The sequence below is a fragment of the Bombus impatiens genome, unplaced genomic scaffold (assembly GCF_000188095.3).
Source record: "Bombus impatiens unplaced genomic scaffold, BIMP_2.2 scf_0107, whole genome shotgun sequence".
Classification (NCBI taxonomy): Eukaryota; Metazoa; Arthropoda; class Insecta; order Hymenoptera; family Apidae; genus Bombus; species Bombus impatiens.
In genome coordinates, this window is record NT_176526.1 from 870,573 (window position 1) to 892,563 (window position 21,991).

Here is a 21,991-nt window from a genome sequence, read left to right on the forward strand (position 1 = left end):
TTTTTTTTTTTTTTTTTTTTTTTTTTTAACGATCGAAAGAGAATCCAGGGATAAAGATGAGGAAGTATCGCGAGTATAAAAGGGAATCGCGAAAGGACAATGAGATGAGATCCCCACCTACCACTGCTATAGAAGAACTTCTTTATGAAATTGACGGTGGATCGAATTCTGTCCAGCACCGGCTGGGACAAGGGATCATTTCCGATTCAGGGAAACGGAAATCGTGTGGATAGCGATCCAGGAAAACGGAAATCGCCTCGATACCGATCCCCGGCTATCGTTCCGTAAGAGGATCACGTGGAAAGGGGAATAGATTTCCGTGGACTTAGCTCGGCGACCGTGTGTTCGCGTGTCGTGAGCTTCTTCCTGAAACGAGGCTGTCATAAAATGGCCCATTAGAACGAGAAACGGCAGCGTCATGGTGCTTCGGGTTTAGGTAATATCCGGCGGATCGAAAACCACCTCCTTCCTTAACAACCTGCAACGCCACGACTGAGAACGAGCCTCTTTTGTACTATACTGTGTAGCAGGAATTGTTAGGTCGTTGCAGCAGAGGAGTTCTTGTTTCCTCGTGAGCCAGCGTGAATTTGAGCTTAATGCGAAGTTCTGAAGAGGAGATTTCGTATAATTAGTAAGTCTGAGTAGTGGGAGAAAAGGGAGGAAAAGGCGAGACACCGAGGGTAATTGGCTGGGATAGGTCAGAGCGTGTTTGACTGTCTCCTGGCTGACTCGGGTTTCGAATTCCCACGGACTTGGATCGATTTTCACCTGGCGAGAAATTATTTTCACTTGCTTCCCATTTTACTATATCCCTAGTGCGCTCTACAGGTGAAAGAATTTTATAACCACTGAAAAGTACTGAAAAGTGGTCAAAGTATTTGATCAATGTATGTGAAAATGGAAGTTGAAAGTACGTAGTGTACTCAAGAAGATGGAAATGCAACCAATGGGATTTGAACTTGAAATGCATGTTTCTCTCCACTAGTGAGTCTCTCTGACTGAAAGCTTCGTAGTATTCTACATAGCGAAGGTCCGCGATACTTTTAAAGGTACTTCTAGATTCTCTGCTTCGCCGAGGATCAATCCGTGTACGAAGTGTTAACCGGAAAACCTAAAGACGTCTTGGTGCAAATTGACGACTTCCTCGGCATTTGGGTTATCGAAGAGCGGAAACGGTAGTGGAACGGAATTTGTTGGTGGTTTACGGACCGACGTGAACCGCAAGGAGGCGGCCATTGCGGCCTGCGTGGGATCACGTAAATCCCAGACCCACTGGAATGCGCCCCGGCTATAAATATGATTTGTATCACGGATTGTATCGTGCGAAATTACAAGTTGCGGCGTAACACGTTACACCCCTCCTCCGTTATCTGCGATGTAACTTACAATTACTTGACCTGTATATCAGCTGCACGTTGTAAGGCATTCGTGCTTAACCTCCTTAGATAGTGAATTATACTTCCAGGAATGTCTTTGCAGTTCTACAATCCTAGAAACATTCGCTTCCTTCGAAGTTAATTTAACGTCTGGCAGTAACCTGAAAAGTGATTGATAACCACTCGCAAACTATTGTAAAATCTAGATAAACTTGAAACTATGCATAGAGATTCGTATACGTTATCAGATTCGAAATGTACTAAAGCGCAAAAGTGCTGACTGCATCAGAGATGCGAAAGCAGTTATGTTCTCGACGTGCAAATTTTCGAAGTTGAGGATGGGGTGGATCGTGAAATTTAGTTGGATCTGATCATCGTGTAGACTTCATGACCTTAACCTAAAACGAGAGAAAAGCTGCAGAAGATTTTGCAGAAGCAATGCGAGATTTGTGGCGGTTTTATGGCAGACATAAACGTTCTAACGAGGGAGCTGAGCTCTCACGGGAGTATTAAGCCCGGTAGGCAATACTTCTCCCGATCGATCATGAATTCTGACGTTAGTCGACGTTGAACCATCGATTTCGACTCACGAACAACATAAATATCGTCCATAAATTGTAATCGATCTACGTTTGGAAATTTTTAGGTTAGGATGCTAGAAATACATATTCAGCTAAAATCTTTGGCTTTTTTGTTCATTTACAGTGCCCACCCCACCAAGAAGATGGTCGTGAAAAGGTTAGTGAAAGATGGCAGGCTAGAGATGACCACAGGGGGCTGGGTGATGACCGACGAAGCAACGTCGCACATCTACGCCATGTTGGATCAGCTGATCGAGGGTGAGTGCGGCCATCTTGAATTTTTATCGCTTCTGAATAGATCAGCATATTCAGGACCAGTATAAAACGGTATAAAATTAGAGGAAATGGAAATTGGGTATAACGTGGAACGCAATAACCCACGTTTCCTTTATTCGAAGGAATTTTTACTTAATCTCGACTTCTCGGAGGTGATGAAGATGACGAGGGTCTTCGCAGGAATTGCCTGCAGCGTTCTTAACGCCCTCTGATTGCAGAAGAAAAAGGAATCTGGCTGGTTTAATGCCAGAATTTTATCGTACCCTAGAATTCCTCTCATTACAGTTGAGACCTCCATGATACTAGCCGCGCCATAATAATTACCATTCCCTTAAATACGTCCCGGCGTTATGGCCGTCTCGTGGTCATTAAGCGCGATCGTGATCCAGGCTATGACGTTTGAGAATCCCCAGGAACTTCCTGATGATCCTGGAATCCTTCTTCAAGGACCAATAAATTGTATACGAAATCTTCCTGTCAGAATTGGATTTATATTGTCATGGGCGACAAGTGGCGAAGGAGTTTGATGAATTATTAAATTCGTCTCAAAATTTCCATTATGATAATAGCCATTTCCATTATGATAAAAGGTCTATGTAAGGAATCTTCGTTCTTCGCATCCTTCTTTATTTTGAGATTAAAATAAAATTACGATATAAACTAGTCTCGAAGTATCCAGACAAAAATGGCCAAGTTGGCGATGAAAAAAGTTCGAACTTTTTGGTCAGAATCGAATGGACCAAATTTGTCGGGATATTTAAACCGCAATTTCTGTTCTCTACAGCAAGGGATTCTCTGCGCTTGATCGATTTGGGTCGGTTTGGAAATCCTTCGGGTCTGTTCCGACTGATAGCAATATAGGAGGATTTGTTGGTAACGTGTTGCGTTTTCGACGTTGCATATTCACATACAGAATATTTGCCGATATATCGGCGTGTAATGCCCGCGAGCACGCATATTGACCGCGGCTGGCCTGGATATTTAACGTTCTAAGCGCGAAGCGACCGCATACATATTCAGAAGCCTAATAATTGGAAGTTAATATAGCCTGCTCGGTATTATTTCAATGGAACGTGTGGACCGGCTACACAAGTTGCCGTGTAAATTGCAAATCTGAATGCAAACCAGTATGTCCTTGAATGAAGGAAATCGTGTGGCTTCGTTGTCAATCTATAATAAGAGAATCACGAAAAATAATATTCTGGAAAAAAAGGGAAAGTAAAGAAAGACTTTCGAGATAAGTTTATAGATTTTATCGTTTATATATTCACATACTTTTCTTTCACATTCATTTATTGGATATTTATTTATTTTATTCAATTTATTTTTCATCATTTTATATTACCATATTTCCTGTTAACGAGAGTTCCTCTCATTTCTTTTACAAGTAGGGAACGAGGATGACAGGAAAAATCGTGTTTGTAGAGGAAGAAATTACTCGTTCCCCTGAGGTAGTCAGACAACCTGATACCAACGCTACATATTTCACTTTGTTTCCTTCTGTATCTCCGAATTAGCTTCACAGACATTACAGCGTCGGATCTCAAATTGACTTCATCTCGCAGCCAACGTCGAAGTTACCAACAGAAAACGTCCTCGAACCATTTGTTCGCGGGATGAACCGTCGAGAACCGGCAGAATCGGCCAGGCGATAAAGGATCGAGAGATCTTTGGAAACCTCGGTATCTCTCGGTGGATCCAGTGTAAATATCGCGGGAGAAAAGCGTTCATGGCCGCGTGCTATCGCGCAGCATGGAATTTCTGCTCTTCTCTGGCTGCTAGAGAACACAGGAATCCACAGTTGGAAATACAGGGAAGCGCAATCGAAGGGAAGTCCTAGCGGCGATATTACGTGGCTGAGATCCACCCACTTCGGGCTTGTCGGGTGAATATCCTCGACGAAAGCTTCTCCCTTGTATAAAGGATGTAATTTAAGTCCACCAGAATACGCGGAGCATCTCTCTGCGATCCTCTTTCCTTTGGATTCTCTTCACCGTTGATCTTTTTTTCTTTTATTTTTTATGATTCCAGCGATAACTCGCTTCTGAGATCCTTTTTGTGCCGATTTCGTTGAAAATCGAAGTTTGAAGAGGTTACGTGTGGTTTGATAAGCAAAGAATTCGTCCAGTGTAGCTGAATAATTTTTTTATGGTGTAGAGCCTCTGATTCCTTCGTTTTCATTGCTGTTCTATGCGATAAGATCTTCTTCTTAATTGATTTTATGTGGAATCGAAGTTTGGAGAGGTTGGATTTGGTTTGAATGAATAATGGGCGGTTCGTGAGATCGATTAGACTAAGTTTTTAAAGGTTCTGATGGATGTTCTTCTTCCTGATCTTCTTTTATTGGTTCTTTTGATGGTCCACGTGATGGATCATAGTTGGGATCCTTTTTCGAATTCATATTGAGTTATATTCAGGTTGAATTAGGTTTGAACATGAATTAGGAAGCTTGTAGACCCATCAGTGATCACTTTTCGAGGACTTTCAATATCGATCCTTCCTTTTAAACTGGTTCCGCATTTTTTTAATGAAACTACTGTTATTACTTGCAACTGTGTGATTTAGCACTTTGTGATTGCTGGTTTTTACAAACTCATGCGCGCGTCTAAATTATTTCTCCATCCAAATATACACTCTCAGCTTCTAAAGCATGCCTTTTGCAAACGGATCCCGTGGTCCCCTTTTAATCAGATTACTTGTGTCGTCCTAACCATCCACCAAGGAGAACGGCTTATTACAATCGCTTCGAAACCTCCCCAAGCGTTTCGTAATTAGCTTTCCCCTCTTTCCCTCTAAGTATCGTCTCAGAAACAGGCGACTAGCCCTCTTTGAACATCTCGAATCGCGACTTTTGAACGTAAATGGCACCAGGTAGAGGCGGAATTACATTTGAAAAAAAAAAAAAACAAGGACGCCACTTAATTGCGTTTCGCGGGAGTAATCGTCGAGCTTTTCTTCCGGGAGAAGTAAAGTGTCGCGTGGATTCCTTTGTGCCACGCCAGGCGAAATGCGCCCGTTCCTTTGTCTCCTGTTTCTGCTCGAAAAACAACCTGACGTTTGTCGTGGTCGCTTTGAAACTTGACGGATCGGCAGAAATAAATAACTAATGCTTTATTTTAGTCCTTTTTGCAGCTTGAAGAAAGTTTCTCATTTGTGAGTCAATCCCCAATATTTTTAAGCTGACCGAGAACATGTTTTCGACGCTGCAGTGTCCTTTGGATCTGTAGAAAAGTCGTTAAATGATAAATTTTTAGGTTATTTCATGTTCCAATCTTTAAACGTTTATTGTGGTCGTCTTAAATGAAGGTAAAAGGAGGTTAGGTGGTGAATCAGGTTAGTTCGTAGGTTAGGTGTATTTGAATTGTCATTTCAGGACTACGAAATTGTTGGAAATGAGGATCGAGATAGGAACGATCGGTTTGAGGTTAGGTTTTCACGGTAGGTGGCGCACATAGGCAAAATTATGCATCTCGCAACGACAAATCCAAGCGTCACGGATCGTAAACGGATAAGCGTAATTTACGATCACGAACGCGTCTAATTCCGATCGCACCTGTTCGATCAATAGAACGATTGATTTATCGAAGCCCACGTAAGGGGACAATAGCGCCGGCCAACGATAATAAACCACCCCATTGTTTAGCAGAGGAAATCGCGAGCTATAGCCGTCGTTGAGCGGCAAATTAATTATCCGTTTCAGATAACCAATTCCCTGACGGCAGTTTATCCCAATCAGGTCAAAGCTTTTACTTTGAAAAATAGATTTAAACAGTTTAATGTTTCGAAACTTTTAGGTTCGTGTCAGCTATAATTTATTACTTTCAGATTCAGGCATATGATTAGGTTATTAAATATTAGTAATAATTAAAATATTATAGGAAGCTCGATATACTTTTGAGGTTAGAAAAGATATTTTGCCAGTAGGAGGTGTTAGTGTTAGATTGGTTCGAAGAAACAATCTGCCGTGAAAGAACGGAATAAAAGTAAAAGGATTTCGTAGAATTATTCGAACAGGAACCGAAGCGTACTAAGATAGATGTTAACGGCTGAGATTAAAGTGACATGGAAGAGCTGAGTTGGTGGATTAAGCGAGCACTAAAATCCAGAATCCTCTGAAGTAATGGAAGATAAGGGATGGAGAAGAGGTATCGACAATTGCAGAAATCGAGATAACCGCGATCCTGGCGTCGAACACGCAGGAAGCCCGATAATAACCGGAAGTGCACCGGGACGAGTCCATTACCGGTCTGTCCCGAAACGCCGAGCTCGTTTCGGTCGGTCCCTGAGAATTAGCAACAGCTAACGAGCCCCGTTATCTACGTAATCGATTCCATCGCAGAAGATTCGCATCTCGCGCCAGCTAATTTCCTCCCCATGACCGAGATTATCCAAAAAGTTTCAAATTTTCAGAAATAATTTTGCAAATTTAGATTAAACAGAAATACGTTACTAGACTAGCTGTATTCAACCGCTAAGTATAAACCAGGTATTATTTATAGGTTAGGTTTGGGACAAGGTTTTAGCCATGACCAGGCAAAACTAGGTTAAGTTAGATTCGACTCAGATAGATCATAGGCATGATACCATGTCCAGGTTAAGTTTGCCTTAGATTGGATTTGGATTTGAGTTTGGATTATGATCTTAGACATACCAGGATACCGTATATATCTAGGTTAAGTTTGAACTATGCTTAGGTTAGATTTGAGTTCGAATCTGATTTGGTTAAGATGGTGAACGAGATCAAGATGTTTGTTCTAGCTTAAGTTCGATCTGAATTAAATGTTAAACCTGTGTTAATTGTTAATTAAATCTGATCTGAAATCATTTTTACATTTCATAACTTTGATCGTGAAATATGATCGAAATATTATTTTTAGGTTATGTTATGAATCTAATATACAATGATAGATTTGATTTAACATGTCTAAAATGGTACTATATTTGATATAAAAATCGTCATCGTTGATCTCTATAAATAAATTCTTCGGCAAAGCTGCCTATAAACGGGAGAGTACTTTATTTCTCTTCTAATGCTACGTATACCTTCCTATAGCATTTCCTAGAGTCTGAAGAAGCTGGTGGTATCTTTGATTCTGCTGAAATAAGAGCAACAAGTGGCGCGCGGTATTTATTATCCTTCCGTTTGCTCGCAGCTCTTCTGGCTGACTAATGCGACGCCTCGCTACTAGACGAGTCTGTCAGTGATAGAGGTCGACGTTCTATCGAACGGTACAAGTAGTCGCGGAACGTGTCGCGTCAGACGGCTGCCAGTAACGTTGGACGTTTTAAGGTCAGCCAACCTAGGAGGTGAAGGCTGAATTATTAAAACAGCAATGGGTGATTCTCCATCGTGCAAAATATATTCAAATTGAAAAGAACATTAATCTTACGAATTGTACTCGGCTGAAAAGTTCACTGAAAAATGAAATATACCTAGATGGCCTGTCAGTAATATCGAATGTACCATCTATAGATTTACCTCTGACTCATTTTGCTTGAAATGACATTTACTACTATTTCATTGCCCCTTTCTATATCATAATATGTGTTTTATCACTTTTACGTATTTGGTTGGTTAAAAACATTGTTCGAACAATTTTTAATGCGTTACTTATGCTTAAATTACAGCACAGATACTGCAAAGAAAAAAACGAGGAAATTTACAAATTTCAAACCAAAAGATATTGATATTGCTATACAACGATAATTAAATTTTATATATTATTTATACCTTTTTGATCAATTCTTTTCTTATTGGAAATCTTCTCATCTTGAAATTTTTTGAAGAGAAATTTAATTCGATTGCAAAGTTTTTTATGGTAATTTCTTTCGTACGTGCGGATCGTTTCGGAGGAAATCAAGGCGTCGATTGGAAACCTAGAAGCAGCTTCGACGAGGAGCCTGCCCTTTAGCGATACTTGGCCTGGATGAACTTGGCAATTCCCTGGAATTAAAGCCGAAGCGTGCTCCAGAAACGTTCGAACGACGATTCGTTATCCCCGAAAGCGCACTCGGTTCATTCCCCTAACTTTTTCCAACTCGTTCGTCGGTCACTCGCCCTCCTCCTGTCCTTACAGAACTTCCGTGACGCTGGAACTTTTTTCCTCCTATCATTCTCCCCTTCTAATCAAGCAGGCTAACCTAAAACTTGATTTAACAATTTTTTAATCCTCATTTATTTTGACCAACCCAATATTTATATATGAAAATTAGTACATAAAAGTAATCAATTTTATTAAGGGCAAAATATGAAATTATACCAAGGAATATTAAATTTTACCAAAACTTGGCAAAAAAAAGGAAAATTGTCAAAAGATGTTACCAAAATTAATGCAAACATTGATGATTAGGATTAAACATTTGATCATTTGATCCTAAGGAATTGGCAAATTATAAATTTGAATATTCTGAAAAATATTTTCTGTAAACTTCTCTGTAAATTTATTTTTAACAATGATTCGTACCTTAGGAACCAGAGGAATTAAGAGCTTTTCAGAGATCATTGCTCGTTGCTACTTAAAAATCAATTTTGCAGCATCACAACGTTCCGCTATGGCTGTAACAGTTTACCTATGACATAGCTGTAACAATCGCAGAAAATAAAAACTTATCGTAGATCCATTGATGATCGAATTACGTACTCAAACATCCTCAAACATCCTCAAACATCCTCAAATATCCTCAAACATCGTGAAAAAAGAGCAGAGATTTATTATTCCATGATAGTATAGTCTGTCCCGATTTAAATCACTGAATAGAACGTCTCTCCCATTGGAATTGTTAGGTTCATCCACGTCAGCCAACAGGATGGTTCCGATCGTGTAACAGGGAACAGTCTACGCGCGCGATAACTCGTTTAATGCACACATGTCATGTCTAATGGGTTATAATCAGTGGAGTACCGGCTGAGTGTAGTTTAATGGTTTGTTCGCTCGCATTAGGCCACGGCACACCCTTTCATCCGAGTTCCCCTGCTCTTCAAACCTCCTTGTACACACTTTCCCTTCCAATGGCTCCTCAGCAAGTCTGCCAGGGTCTCAGTTTTTGCCTCGCTTCCTCCATACTTATTGTACTAAATAGCTTCGCTTCTGCATATGAAATTTCATTTAAGATGATTTAACATGAATATAAATTTATATTAGTCTACATAAGTATTAGATTACAATTGAATTACTATACCTAACTATGAAGTTAAGTAAGTGGTCGTAGCGGGACAGTTTGTAAAATTGCAGTTCCTATAATAGGAGTTCATCAATTTTCTTCGCTATCTAATAATAATACTTTCACATAATAGAAGCTCACGTTCATTGAATTCTACTGAGATACGTATATGTTTATGTGTTAGACTAGGTCAGATGCGTAGTAGTAATACTTGTATGTAAATATCAGTGTACGCAAGTATGTGTGTACGCAAGTATGTGTGTGCGCGGCGTCTCGAAGAGACAAACGAAGGTAAACTGTTCAGTCGGTTAACAGCCGGATATAGAAGAAAGTGCTGAGACGCGTGCAAATGTGTATCGATGAATATCTCTGAAATCGCTTATCCAATAAATATAGAATTATTGTAATATAAATTCTAAGTGTAGATTTAGTGTTCCTATACCATTATTTCGGCTATTAAGATCCAAAATTCTCAAGAAATTCAATCGGCAGGAGCTCGGTTAGTCAGGCGTGAACTAAATTTTCGTTCCAATAAACGCGGTTGAGTTAGACGCAGCTCTACCACAGTGGTCTGGATATTACATTTGGTTTGATATATCACGTGTAATCGCGAAGTTAAACGTAAGCAAATTAACATATAAGAAGTTGCAACGAGATACATGCCATCCACAGGTAAAACGAATTTCTTGAAGAAACGCGTTAATTAATTTCATCGATCTTCTGACTCCTCTTATTTGCATGCTTTAATGGCTGAATGGGAAACTCGTCGTTCTTCGAATCCTGTTACGATCTCCGTGGATTTGTGGTCGGGGACGTTCCTTCGAAACGTCTGCAATAAACTGAAAACTCTGTGGAAGCAGCGAGGAACGCGCAATTTGCGGGCCAAGCCGGCTTCCTCGAATAATTGACGCAATTTCGACGCTACGACCGGCGGCCACCGATGACTCTGTGAATGCGGATCGTACGGACTAACGGACCGGTAACAATCCGCCAGTGGACGTTAATGTTTAAGCACGCTCGAACGATTTCGAGTAGCGCGCGTTTGAATCGAAAATACCGGCCCTAGCCCCAGGAATTGCTGGCGTCCTCGCGACATCGGGCATTAGGAAACTCGAATTAGTTTCGAGCCAGGAACGCTTAACCACTGCCACGATTATTCATTTAGCTCGTCTGCCCACCCCCTACGAAACCGGCTACGACTCCGTCGAATTTATTTGCCTTTCTCGTTTTATTTTATTTCACTTATTTAATTGAGAAATCGTTAGAATGCTTGCACCGACCAATTGGCAATTTCTCATTGAAATTTTAATACATTCACAACGACGTATTCTTGCGTTGAATAATAAACAATCGACGACAAGAAATATAAAATAGAATACTAGACTTTCGAGTAGAGTGGAACGTAAACGAAAAAGGTTGGTTATAAATCTTGTTAATTTATCGAAAATTTGACTATATTTTATGCTTCTGGTGAAAATATTTTGGTGGAAAATGGTTGAAATTCTTCTCAACGTAAATTCGCTTCTAGTGGCGTATCAAGTTCCTTCATCAAAGTAGAGAAAACCACGAGCAAGATGAAATATAAACACTAACTGCTTCTCTTCGCAGTATTAATGTTTATGAAAGCTGTTGGAATGTCGTTCGTTCATAAAATATAATACACAGTGCTAGAATTGCGCCCTGTGTTTTTTATCATTTTTCTTTTTTTTTTTTTTTTTTGTTTATATCTTGTTTTCAATCCATAGCTTCCAATAATTGAAACAAACAAGCTGTGTTGTCTGATGAGAGCGGGGGATTCGTTCAATCTGTTACGGTTAACGAATAACCACGAACGAAAACTTTTACTAATTTTATATAACGTTGCCCGTCTTCTGTCGCAAAATCTCGAAAATGTCGATTTCCACCGCAACGAGTATAAATGCCGTGGAATTTATCTGCACAGGTTAGCAGAACTAAATCGATGGACTAAAATATTGCGGATTCGAATAAAAAATTATGTCCAAGTGGTTAGAAACGGTTAACTGGTGTTCCCTGGTTAATAAGTTAAATTTGCCCAATTCGCATTTTCGTGGAATGTTCGCCGTTCCAACGATAAAACTGAAACGGCGAAACGGAAGGTTGCCTTCCGTGCAGATAAACGAGACAGATACCTCGAGGACGTTCGGAGGAGAAACTGGGTCAATCCGGATGGAACATTTGGGTCAGCCAGTCGGAAGTCCCTAAGGGGTACACGATAAGGCATGCCTCAACGAATTTATGTGCCGTAAATCGAACGCGTAAGATCACTCGAGGAATCGTAACTCTTCGTTCATTGGTAGCCTGGTAGATGATATTGGTTATTAATAAAATTAAATCTGATCCGGTCGGCGGTCGTTTTCATTAGCGGTCTTCCAATTGTTCCACGACCAACGAAATGCACTTGGATTTGCACGCGTGACGCTCGTGGGTTGTCTATTGTTTCCGGGGGAATAGCGCAGAGCGAGCCCCGCGGCCACCATTTTCGATTACCATTTCTCTCTATTCCTGTTAATCCGGCGTTTCAATCTTTTTCTTTGCTAAAACGCCAGGAAGTATTGTTACCACGTTTTTATGAGAAATCCAAGTTACGCGATCGTCGTATGGTTGGTGAAATTCCTGCAATGTATTTCTCTTATTAGAAAATTAATACGCGTGCGTGTAAAGATGCTAATTTTGTTTATGATCTTTCTACCTTTGTACAAATTAATGGCCAGGCATATCATCTTTCCACGTGGCTATTAAAAAGAAGCTTTCCAACATTGCCATTGTAAGCCATTGTAATGTTAAAGAATCAGAATTAACACTTGCCACAAAATTGTTTCAATTCAGCATTTTGTCATGCGGGTCTACGTGGCTATTATCATCTTAGTGGCTGATCTTTGAAACATTTAAAAAATTACTCCACGATGTTGCCATTTCCATGTCTGATATTTCTATCTCCTCGTAAGATCCGTGTAACCTCTTTGAGTTACGTACAATTGGTAGAATCAGCGTGGGAAAAATATTGAGCGAACGGTTGGAGAATTTCAACTCAACGAGCCCCTTCGTTTTCCAATCCATTGTCAAGTCGTTTTGCAATCGCGGTGTCAAAAAGCAGAACTGGAAAATGTAAATTGACTGAAAAGGAAGATCGCAGATGAGATATTGCTGGAGCGCAATGTTGGTCGTTAATGAGCTAACCTAAATCCGCAAGAGCGTTGTACTTAGGCCAGGAAGAGCCCATAGAGAACAGGCTGCATCCACACGACAGCGTGCGTTAACACGCACGCTTAGCTGCACATCGTTGCATGCACAGCAAGTGCATCTGTTTGGTTGTTGTTGTTGTTGCTGGGCTGTTCTGATGCTCGTCCATGCGCATAGCAGAATCCTGAATACGAATTCGGTTTCGCAGGAATTTCGGGGACGCTTCAGACGATTGCATTAGCCTGATAATTGGACCTGTCTCCATTTGCCTCTTTCTCCTAAAACCGTATTAACTCAATTACGTACTGTTCTTGGAACGGTATTTCGAATTTAATTGATTAAACTTCGCATTTCTGGTTTCTTTTCATATGAAACGAATTCTCTAATTTTCATGCATAAACTTGAAAAAAATCAAAGAATCGTTTTATGATAAAAAAAAAGAAAAAGAAAAGAACAGTTTATCAGGACAGTCCAAAAGCTCGGCTCTGCCCAGTAGTTCATTTTCCACGTCAGAAGTCGCGCAGATCGCAGAGAATTCTATTCCATTGTACGCGAGCATTTCATTGGATTCGATCAACGATCGTTTATCGAGGGAAACTAGGAGCCCGTGTGAATTCGTTTTCCCTTCGAAAATACAAAGACCAAAGGAATAAAATAAAGAAATACCTTGCTACGATTGCACATCGAATACTGTACCGTGTTCCTTCTCTCCACCTTCAATGTACACATTTTTCTAAATCTTCCTTCGATCGACTCGCGTTTCTCCATGAAATATAATACAATTTCTGGCCTATAAAATTAATCGCGAAACTTTACTCCGTTCATAAAACAATTTCTAATTAATTTTTATCAGGCGATCAGCGAGAATGAGGCTCGGCCATAAACGCAGTTTATGGAGTTAATAAACGTAGATAAGCAGTCGTAGACCTAAGGATAGTTACTGTAATGGACGCTAGAGGCGCTGCGAACCATATGACACCATAAATTGTCGATCGAGAAACCGAAACGCAGTCTCTATCCTGTGGCAACGGATGTGGATTAACTCCCCCCTGTTGCACAGGGTCAAAAGGGGTTGTTTGGCCAGCGAGGAATGTTAGGAGGGTGAGAACTGATAAATAGGCTGCGATTACACCGTCCACTACGACCACGTATCGAAACGGGTCTCCGCCGTGAGAAATCGGGTCTAAATTATTGAATACCTCTGGTACAATGGCCAACCAAACCTGTTACCATCTTTTCCTATTTCGTTCTTCTTTTTTCTAAATAGTCACACTGCTTCCTAAATCGACCATCCTTCTGATGGATGATTTATTTGATCGACTGGGAAATCCTGGAAATGCGTTAGTGGATAGGATACAGATTAATTTCTGGATCCAACCGTTTCGAAAATAATCGATAAACACACACACACACACAGATATATCTTAGATTTCCACTTTTATAAGGAACTTGCATCGAATCACACCGCGCGGATTCTACTTGTTTCGCCTGAAAGCGCTCAAGAAGAAGCTCCTGTTCTCCCGTGGAGCATGAGCTTTTAAACGAGCCCCGGAGATATTTACACGGCGATAAGTGTCTCGTGATCGGCGGTACGAACGAACGGCACTCAAAAGACGTTCTTCGAATTTAACGACGCTGTTCGCATCGATCCTTTTGATTTGTACAAGACCTGTGTCTGTCTTAATGAGACCTGCAGAAGCCTCAAAAGATTCACCTAACCGTTCCCAGGACATTAAACGGCCGGATGGCTTGCCAGTACTCGGCATACCAGAAAAGCCGATTATTCCGCGGCGTTGCTAACTATTGTGCAAACTGAAGCTCTTCATTCCCTATTCACAGCCTGCAGACTGGTGTTTTTTAATTGACCCGATTCTTGTCTTTTTTATTCCAGGTCACCAGTGGCTGAAGACGAACCTGGACGTGATTCCAGAGTCTGGTTGGTCCGTGGACCCTTTTGGTCATGGTGGTACTATACCATACTTCCTGAAAGCCTCTGGAGCTTCTGGTACAGTCATCCAGAGAATACACTATGCGTGGAAGCAGTGGTTCGCCAAGGAACAGTACGGTGACTTCGTCTGGATACAGCCCTGGGATCAAACCGGCAAGGCTGATATGTTGACTCATAATCAACCGTTCGATATCTACAACATCAAGCATTCCTGTGGTCCACATCCTCATGTGTGTCTGAACTTCGACTTTAGGAAAATTCGTGGAGAGTATACCGAGTATTCGGTCAGGGCGGTGGAGATTACGCCCAACAATGTGAAACAGATGGCTGAGCTACTTCTGGAACAGTATTCTAGGACCGGCTCACTGTTTACGCATAACGTGGTGTTGATGCCGCTTGGGGATGATTTTAGGTGAGGGTTAATTCGAATTTTGTGATAGAAATAATTAGAGAATTAAATAGATAATTATCACTTTTGAAGCTGTTTACTCGTATCGCAATCGGATTTTCTTGAAAATGTGAAACACTATACTGCATAAAGTATTTACTAGCTCCATATTCTACTCTATTTCAGATACGACCATGCTATCGAGTGGGACCAACAGTACACCAACTATAAAATCCTAATGGACTACATTAACAGTAGAAAAGAAGAGTACAATGCAGAAATAGTGTTCGGTACACCCAAAGACTACTTCCGTGAAATCAGAAAACGAATCGAGGAGTTCCCAACATTGAAGGGCGACTTCTTCGTATACTCCGACATCTTCAGCGAGGGCAGACCAGCTTATTGGAGCGGCTACTTCACTACGAGGCCGTATATGAAAATTTTGGACCGTGAGTTGGAAGCTAATCTCCGATCAGCTGAGATCCTCTACACCATAGCTCTAAACGTGGCCAAACAATCTGGCAAGGACTTCATGTTGTATGAGACTTACTTCGAGAAACTGGTGAAGGCCAGGAGAAATTTAGGTCTCTTCCAACATCACGATGCCATCACTGGCACCTCCAAGTCTTTCGTCATGAAGGACTATGCTCTGAAACTGTTCGAATCTATTTCAGACACGACCAGTCTCCAGAGTTTCGCCATTCAGTCTCTGGCTGGAAGCGCCAGCAAGCCTAATTCTGTGTATGTTCTAGCCGAGTCGGATAGAGACAGCTACGAAAAGCTACCAAAAAAGATACCCATTGGTATCAATGGTCAGGAAACTAAGAAGATAGTTCTATTCAACCCTCTGGCTCAGCCCAGGCAGGAGGTGATCAGTCTCAAAGTCACTTCCTACAAAATTAGAGTTCTGGATACACAGAAGAACCCTATTCCGTATCAGATAGCTCCTGTGATGAACGCCACGAGCATTACTCACGATGTTTATGTTTTGTTATTTGTGGTTGAACTGAAACCTTTGTCCATAGCCACGTATCATCTTCAGCAAGTAGATAAGGTGCCCATGGAGGCTATTTCCACGGTGTATTGCAGCAGATGTGGCAAAGACAACGTATTTCCTATCAAACCCATGCAAGTAGGCGACGTTCAGTTGGAAAACCAAAGGATGAAACTGCTGTTCGATGGTCAAACCGGGTTCCTGAAGAGGGTGACCAAAAAGGCGACTGGTAAGATCATGCAATGCGCCATTCAGTTCGCTGCCTATCCGTCTGCACAGTTCCACAGTGGGGCCTATTTGTTCATGCCTGATCCTAATCTTCGAGACATCGATAAGGACGTTCTTGAAGCGTACACCCCTCATCAAAAGATCTACATCGTTAGTGGAAGCCTGAGTTCGAGGCTGACAGTCGAGTATGGAAAGTTGTTGAGCCACCACGTGGCCATTTATCACAGAGACGACGGACTGGGCGAGGCTATCTATCTGAGAAATATCGTGGACTTCGAAACTCCGCCAAAGAATCGTGAAACAGAAATGTTCATGCGTCTACAAACTGATATCCTGAATGGTGACCCTCCAGAGTTTTATACAGACCTAAACGGTCACCAGATGATCAAAAGAACGAAGATAGAGAGAATTGGCATCGAAGGTAACTACTTTCCCATCACCACTATGGCCTACATAGAAGATACCAATCACAGACTTACTCTGTTGGTGAATCACTGCCAAGGAGCAGCCAGTTATCAGCCGGGCTGGCTAGAAGTGATGTTAGACAGGAGAACGCTATACGATGACTCCAGAGGAATGGGTGAAGGTCTTCTGGACAATCGTAGAACTGTCATCAAGCACTGGCTACTGCTAGAAGACATCACCGGGGAAAAGGACAAGTACTCCAAGCCTTCCCTCTTTGCCAATCATCTAAGCAATGCTCTCAACTATCCTGTAAACATTTTCGTAGTAGATGGTACAGAAGGTGACATAGCAATGGCACCAGAGGTTAGGTTACTAAGTCAGAGTTTCCCCTGTGATTTGCATCTGTTAAATTTGAGGACCAATCACGATCAAAAGCTGCCACACTTCCCTGTGAATAGTGCCCTGATGGTGCTCCATAGACAAGGTTACAGTTGCTCTGTGGGAGTGGACGTGGCCATGAAACACTGTCCACTGACTGAGAAAATTGGTCAAGGGACCTCGTTCTTCAAACTAGCGAATCTTAATGTAACCAAGACTTCGCTAACCGGCACCAAGACGAAGCAGAGGCTAAAGGACGGCCTCCAGGGGGTGAGCCTACAGCCCATGGAGGTAGAAACATTCAACGTAAATTTCGTCCAATGATCGTAAGCCCAGCAGAAGCGTTTGCCTGCCTTCTCAACAGGACACTGCCCTGGCAGATGCTACCTCTTCGGGTCTTCGTGCAATCCACTGGAATCAGAGAGGGAAATTGCCCTACAGATGGCGCTGGGACCGTGTTCTTCTTGCCCCATTTGTTACCTTGTATTCCATGGTCAATTCAGTGTACATACTTAGACGCCACGGTGATGTTGACTGTGTCAGCATCAGTGTACATACACACACCAGGCCATCACACTGTGCTCCATTCTCTACCTTTTAGTTGAGTTTCTAATTAGGCAGGCAGGGACAGGAAGAGAGAGTCCTCATAAGAAGAGAAATTATACATGCTCGCTGTGTCCTCTGACTTCACGTTAGATTCACAAGGTTTCCTATGCTCCTCAAATCATCTTACACGACTGTAGGAACATGTAGGAGTCAGAAATAATTTCTGAAGCCCGGTCTCCGTCGCTAAAACCATTCAAATGTTTCTACAACAGTCAATTTTTACTCCCAGATACTTTAAAGGGACTATCGGGCGAGGCCTGGCTTCAGAAGCATGCCAAAACAAACTGACGACACAATCAAACGATCAAAGTGCATTACAGACTAGTAATCTGTACAAAGGTAGAGATTCAGCTCGCGCGAGGCGCATGGGAATAGTGTGGATTATGATGAACAGGGTGCTCCACTTAGCTTATGCGTTTGAATGACTTTATGATTGAGATTATTCTTGAGAATAGATAGTTTTTTGATGGAAATTAATCAAAAACGATTCTTATACCTTCAATTTCATAATTGATCAAATTTCATAATTGATTAAAAAGACCCAAATGACAAAATGGTGAATTGAAACAATTTTGTGGAAAGTGTTAATTCTGATTTTTTAACAATATAATGGTTGTTGGAAAGCTCCTTTTTAATTTTTTCAAAATATAGGAAGTAAGGAAAAGTTTACAAATAAACCAATATAAATTCTCATAAATCTTCTAAATATTCTAAGTTCCTCTAAGAACTAGTAAGTTACTTCGCTTAGGACAATAAAGTTTGCCCCATAAAAACAGATGATTTGTAGAATACACGTCAAATGTTTTAGCTAAATGGACTCACCATGTGAAATACTATAAATAATATATTATATTGTACATATCAAAACTGGACTTAACCTTAGACCGTATATTGTGATAGCGTGAGATATATAATGTAAATGGTATACACCTATTTTCATATGCAAAACGTTAAACGATAAGACTCTCTCTTCCTTCTCCAGACAGAGTGATGAAAGAAAATAAAATCAATCGCCAGAGACCACTGGTGACTTCCAACGCTCTTCCAATTCTAGCGGGGACACGATTTAGTTGAGCCTGAAGGCTGGAAAGTACCTATTTTTTACTTTTGCTAAGCGAATCCGGCTGGAGAGACGAAAAGGTTCGATCAGGCGTCCGCTGTACGACAGACTCGTGTAAATATTAGACTAATTAGCAAGGGAGGAAGCGTCGTACGGGTTCCACGCGAATTTTTACAACCAAACCGTTCTTTGAAGTACGCTTCTTGGTCAGAGAAGAGGTTAGGTTTCAATTTCTCGTGACCAGCTTATTTCAACAACTCATCGAGCCTAGAGTGGCTTATATAAACATTTGTTATACGATTGTTAAGGTGTTTTTAATTTTATCTGTTGAATATTTGTCATTTTCACAAATTTTATCAGTGACTCTTTCTTAAAATTAGGGGTATCTAAATAAAGTATCAGGAAAAAATATTCAATATAAATTTTTCAATTTATATGCATTACATTGTTTAATTAGTTATTATTTTATTCTTAAGTTTTGGGGAAAATGTATGCTAGGAGAAATTTCACTGAGGATTCTGCTGCTGGAAATTTGATTCCCCTACTAGTAATATTTTGCAAGGGGACTCCAACGCAGATGATGCATTTGTGTGCATCTGTAATTAAGCTCAGGTTGTTGACCTCCTAGTTTTCTAATTCAAGTACTTGGTGAATTTTATGGTATAAACAAGTAAATCGTTGGTGATGTGATTAATAGCATGTCCTGGTAATGGAGAAACTATAGGGACAGAGATGAAAAAAATACGCTCTAGTTCCTTTTAATTTTAATTCTATACGTTATTTTTATTGATTTAATTATGCTTTACACTAAGAAAACAAATTAGTGTATAATATTTTATAACTAGAAAAATTGAAGTACAATTATTTTTAAGATTTTTGAAGTACAAGTAGTAGAAAATCCTATAATCTGAAAAGTCTCGTATGTGAAGACACTAGTATCAATCTTCGAAGAAGAAAACACTAGTTACTGGCAAAGGGACAACCTGTCTCCAAGTGGGCCAACTGAAGAAAGTAAAATATCAAGATGGTTGTTGAACACGTCACCGCCAAGAGATTCGCGTTGGAACACCGGAGAATTAGATTAAAAAAAAAAAAAAACGATCGCCGGAGATCCGTGACTGTCCTTGTAACGATATTGTAACATACTACGTGTTTGTGCTGTCTCTAGAGAAGAAAGATCTATATTAAAGATGGTATATGTATACATACGTGTACGTGTGCACACGGCATGCACGTGTGTAGTACACGTATATAGAGATATATTTGCAAATCGCTGGGACCACTCGCAAGAATAGCTACTTGCGAGCTGTCCAGCTGGATGAGGACAATTACACACCACGATATTCCTTATGTTATGATGTAATATTATATTTATTGAATAAAGATAGTAACTGACGTATTTTAATTAAGAGCGTAGAGATGGATTCTTCCTATCTTCTCCTACATCTATGTTATATTTGAAATATAAGCTCTCGTCACTTCATTTTATTATATTCATTATATTACACTTTAATGACTCTATCGTTGCTACGGCTTATCGTTTGCTTCTATGTACTGCCAAGTTTAACGCAGACTTCAACATTCTTTCAATATCAGGATACGTAACAATAAATAAGAATCTAAATTTAACTAGACACAAAACCAGAAGAATCTAAACGAAAGAATCATCATAGGATTATGTATCAAAGAAGTTCACGTCTAAAGATTTCATTTATGAAATACTGTGTTCAGATTTATTATACCAAGTAGTACTGATCTTTGACCATAAGCAATATTCCAAGTTGAACTAGACAAAAGGTTGAACCAAAATCGGGAGATTTTATTTACAAGATATTGCATCCCCACAAATGAAGCATAAATTTATTATAGCAAGTAGATCTGATCGTTGGTAATAAGACATTACATTTAAACTAGACAGGAGGTAGGCCCAGGAGGATCTAAGAACAATAAATCCGTACTAAGGAACCTCATATCTTAAGAGGATTTTGTTTATGAAATATTATGTGCCCAGATGAAGCACAAACTTGTTATATCAATTTAACTTCTTGAACTATCTCAGTGACGCTCATTCCCAGCGAGAAGACAAAGATGTGCTTTGAAGTAACATCATCTGAGTGGTAAATTTGTAGACAACGCATGATAGTAAATCAATGAAGCGACGCCTCGTCGTCGAGTATCTAGGCTAAGCTTTAATCGATACGATTCCTTGACATAATTCTCATTAATGAGAGTACGAGATGCCAGCTGATGCGCTGATAAACGCTACAATGCCAATTTCTTATCCGCCGTGATTCGTGAGACGCTGAGAACGCGGTTAAAGGGTCATCAGCATGAAATAGAATATTCATTTGCACTTCTCCTAAGAAGCTTAGAAGATCACCTTAATTCCAGGAACTTCAGAATGCTATTTAGAAGGCCTGAGCTTAGCCACAGGGACTCTCCGGTTTAAGATAACATCTACAAAGAAATTGGACAAAAATAATTATCTTCATATTTTATTTATACACTAGATAGGCTCACTGTTGTTATAAATTTATTGTAGATTTATCATATTGTTAAATAGATAGACTAAGTATGCTGTTTAATATAACATTTAATATAAGTCAGTTGTAACAAAATCTCAAAGAATGATACTTACCTGAATGATAACAGTGATCTAATTTTCGGGGGTTTTCTTTTTCATAATTCGAGATACCTGTCAAAAACTTCAAAATGTATTGATGTGTCCCATGTTTTGGTAACAAAGAAAGGCAACTTTGAAGTGAAGAGATTCTTGCCACACTGAAAGAGTAATAGGTTTCAGTTCCATGTTGTTTACTCAATAAGTAAGTAGTAGTAGACAGTATTTTGACTATCTAAATCTGAGTTAGATGTGATAAATGAAGAAAAAATAGATAGCAAGAAATTAGAGTGGAAGAAATTATCTTCATCTCACTCTATTCAAATTCACTGAAGAAGAAATAAATAAATAGGAAGAAATTAGAGTGGAAGAAATTATCTTCTTTCTGCTATTCTATTCAAATCCACATTTAGATGGCAGACTTGAAATGTAGAGAAGTTCACGGATATATTTAAACAGTGGCTGCAGATAGCTTAAACTTCATTTGAACGTGAGAATGGCTTGCAATGACTGAGATAAGTCTCGAAGGGAGGAGAAAACTAATACGTAAACGACAGTCGCGGAGCTCGACCACTCGAAGAACTAACAACGTATTTCCGTCATTAATTAAGGATGTCAGGGGGATATTCAGTACCGTGAAAAGGCCGCGGAGAGAAAAATAAGTGGACGTTACGAGTGTCAGCTCCACGGTTGTGTTTAACGAAGCTCCAGATGGAAACTCCAGTAAAAAGGAAATCGAACCGATTGTAATTAAAAGTTGTATAACGAG

The 21,991-nt window shown here is 40.2% G+C and overlaps 1 protein-coding gene and 1 long non-coding RNA gene across 3 annotated transcripts in view; one reads left to right on the forward strand and one right to left on the reverse strand.

Annotated features, from left to right (window-relative positions):
- LOC100748514 (alpha-mannosidase 2) overlaps positions 1–20,011 on the forward strand; it is a gene marked incomplete at its 5' end in the record, with an annotated part of 73,245 nt that extends 53,234 nt beyond the window's left edge. The window contains 3 exons of the mRNA XM_003486336.4: positions 2,082–2,215; positions 14,487–14,955; positions 15,118–20,011. Coding sequence (XP_003486384.1) covers positions 2,082–2,215; positions 14,487–14,955; positions 15,118–17,260 — 2,746 coding nt within the window. The remainder of the gene's footprint in view (positions 1–2,081; positions 2,216–14,486; positions 14,956–15,117) is intronic.
- LOC112212101 lies at positions 4,391–9,725 on the reverse strand. 2 transcript variants are annotated; one of them, XR_002945899.2, is made up of 4 exons: positions 9,413–9,725; positions 9,136–9,321; positions 8,698–8,783; positions 4,391–8,380 (listed from the first exon to the last, which is right to left on the reverse strand). It is a non-coding gene; the product is annotated as an uncharacterized LOC112212101 (long non-coding RNA). The 2 variants fall into 2 exon arrangements; XR_002945898.2 differs by having other exon boundaries at positions 9,136–9,725.
- Positions 20,012–21,991: the final 1,980 nt, after the last annotated feature.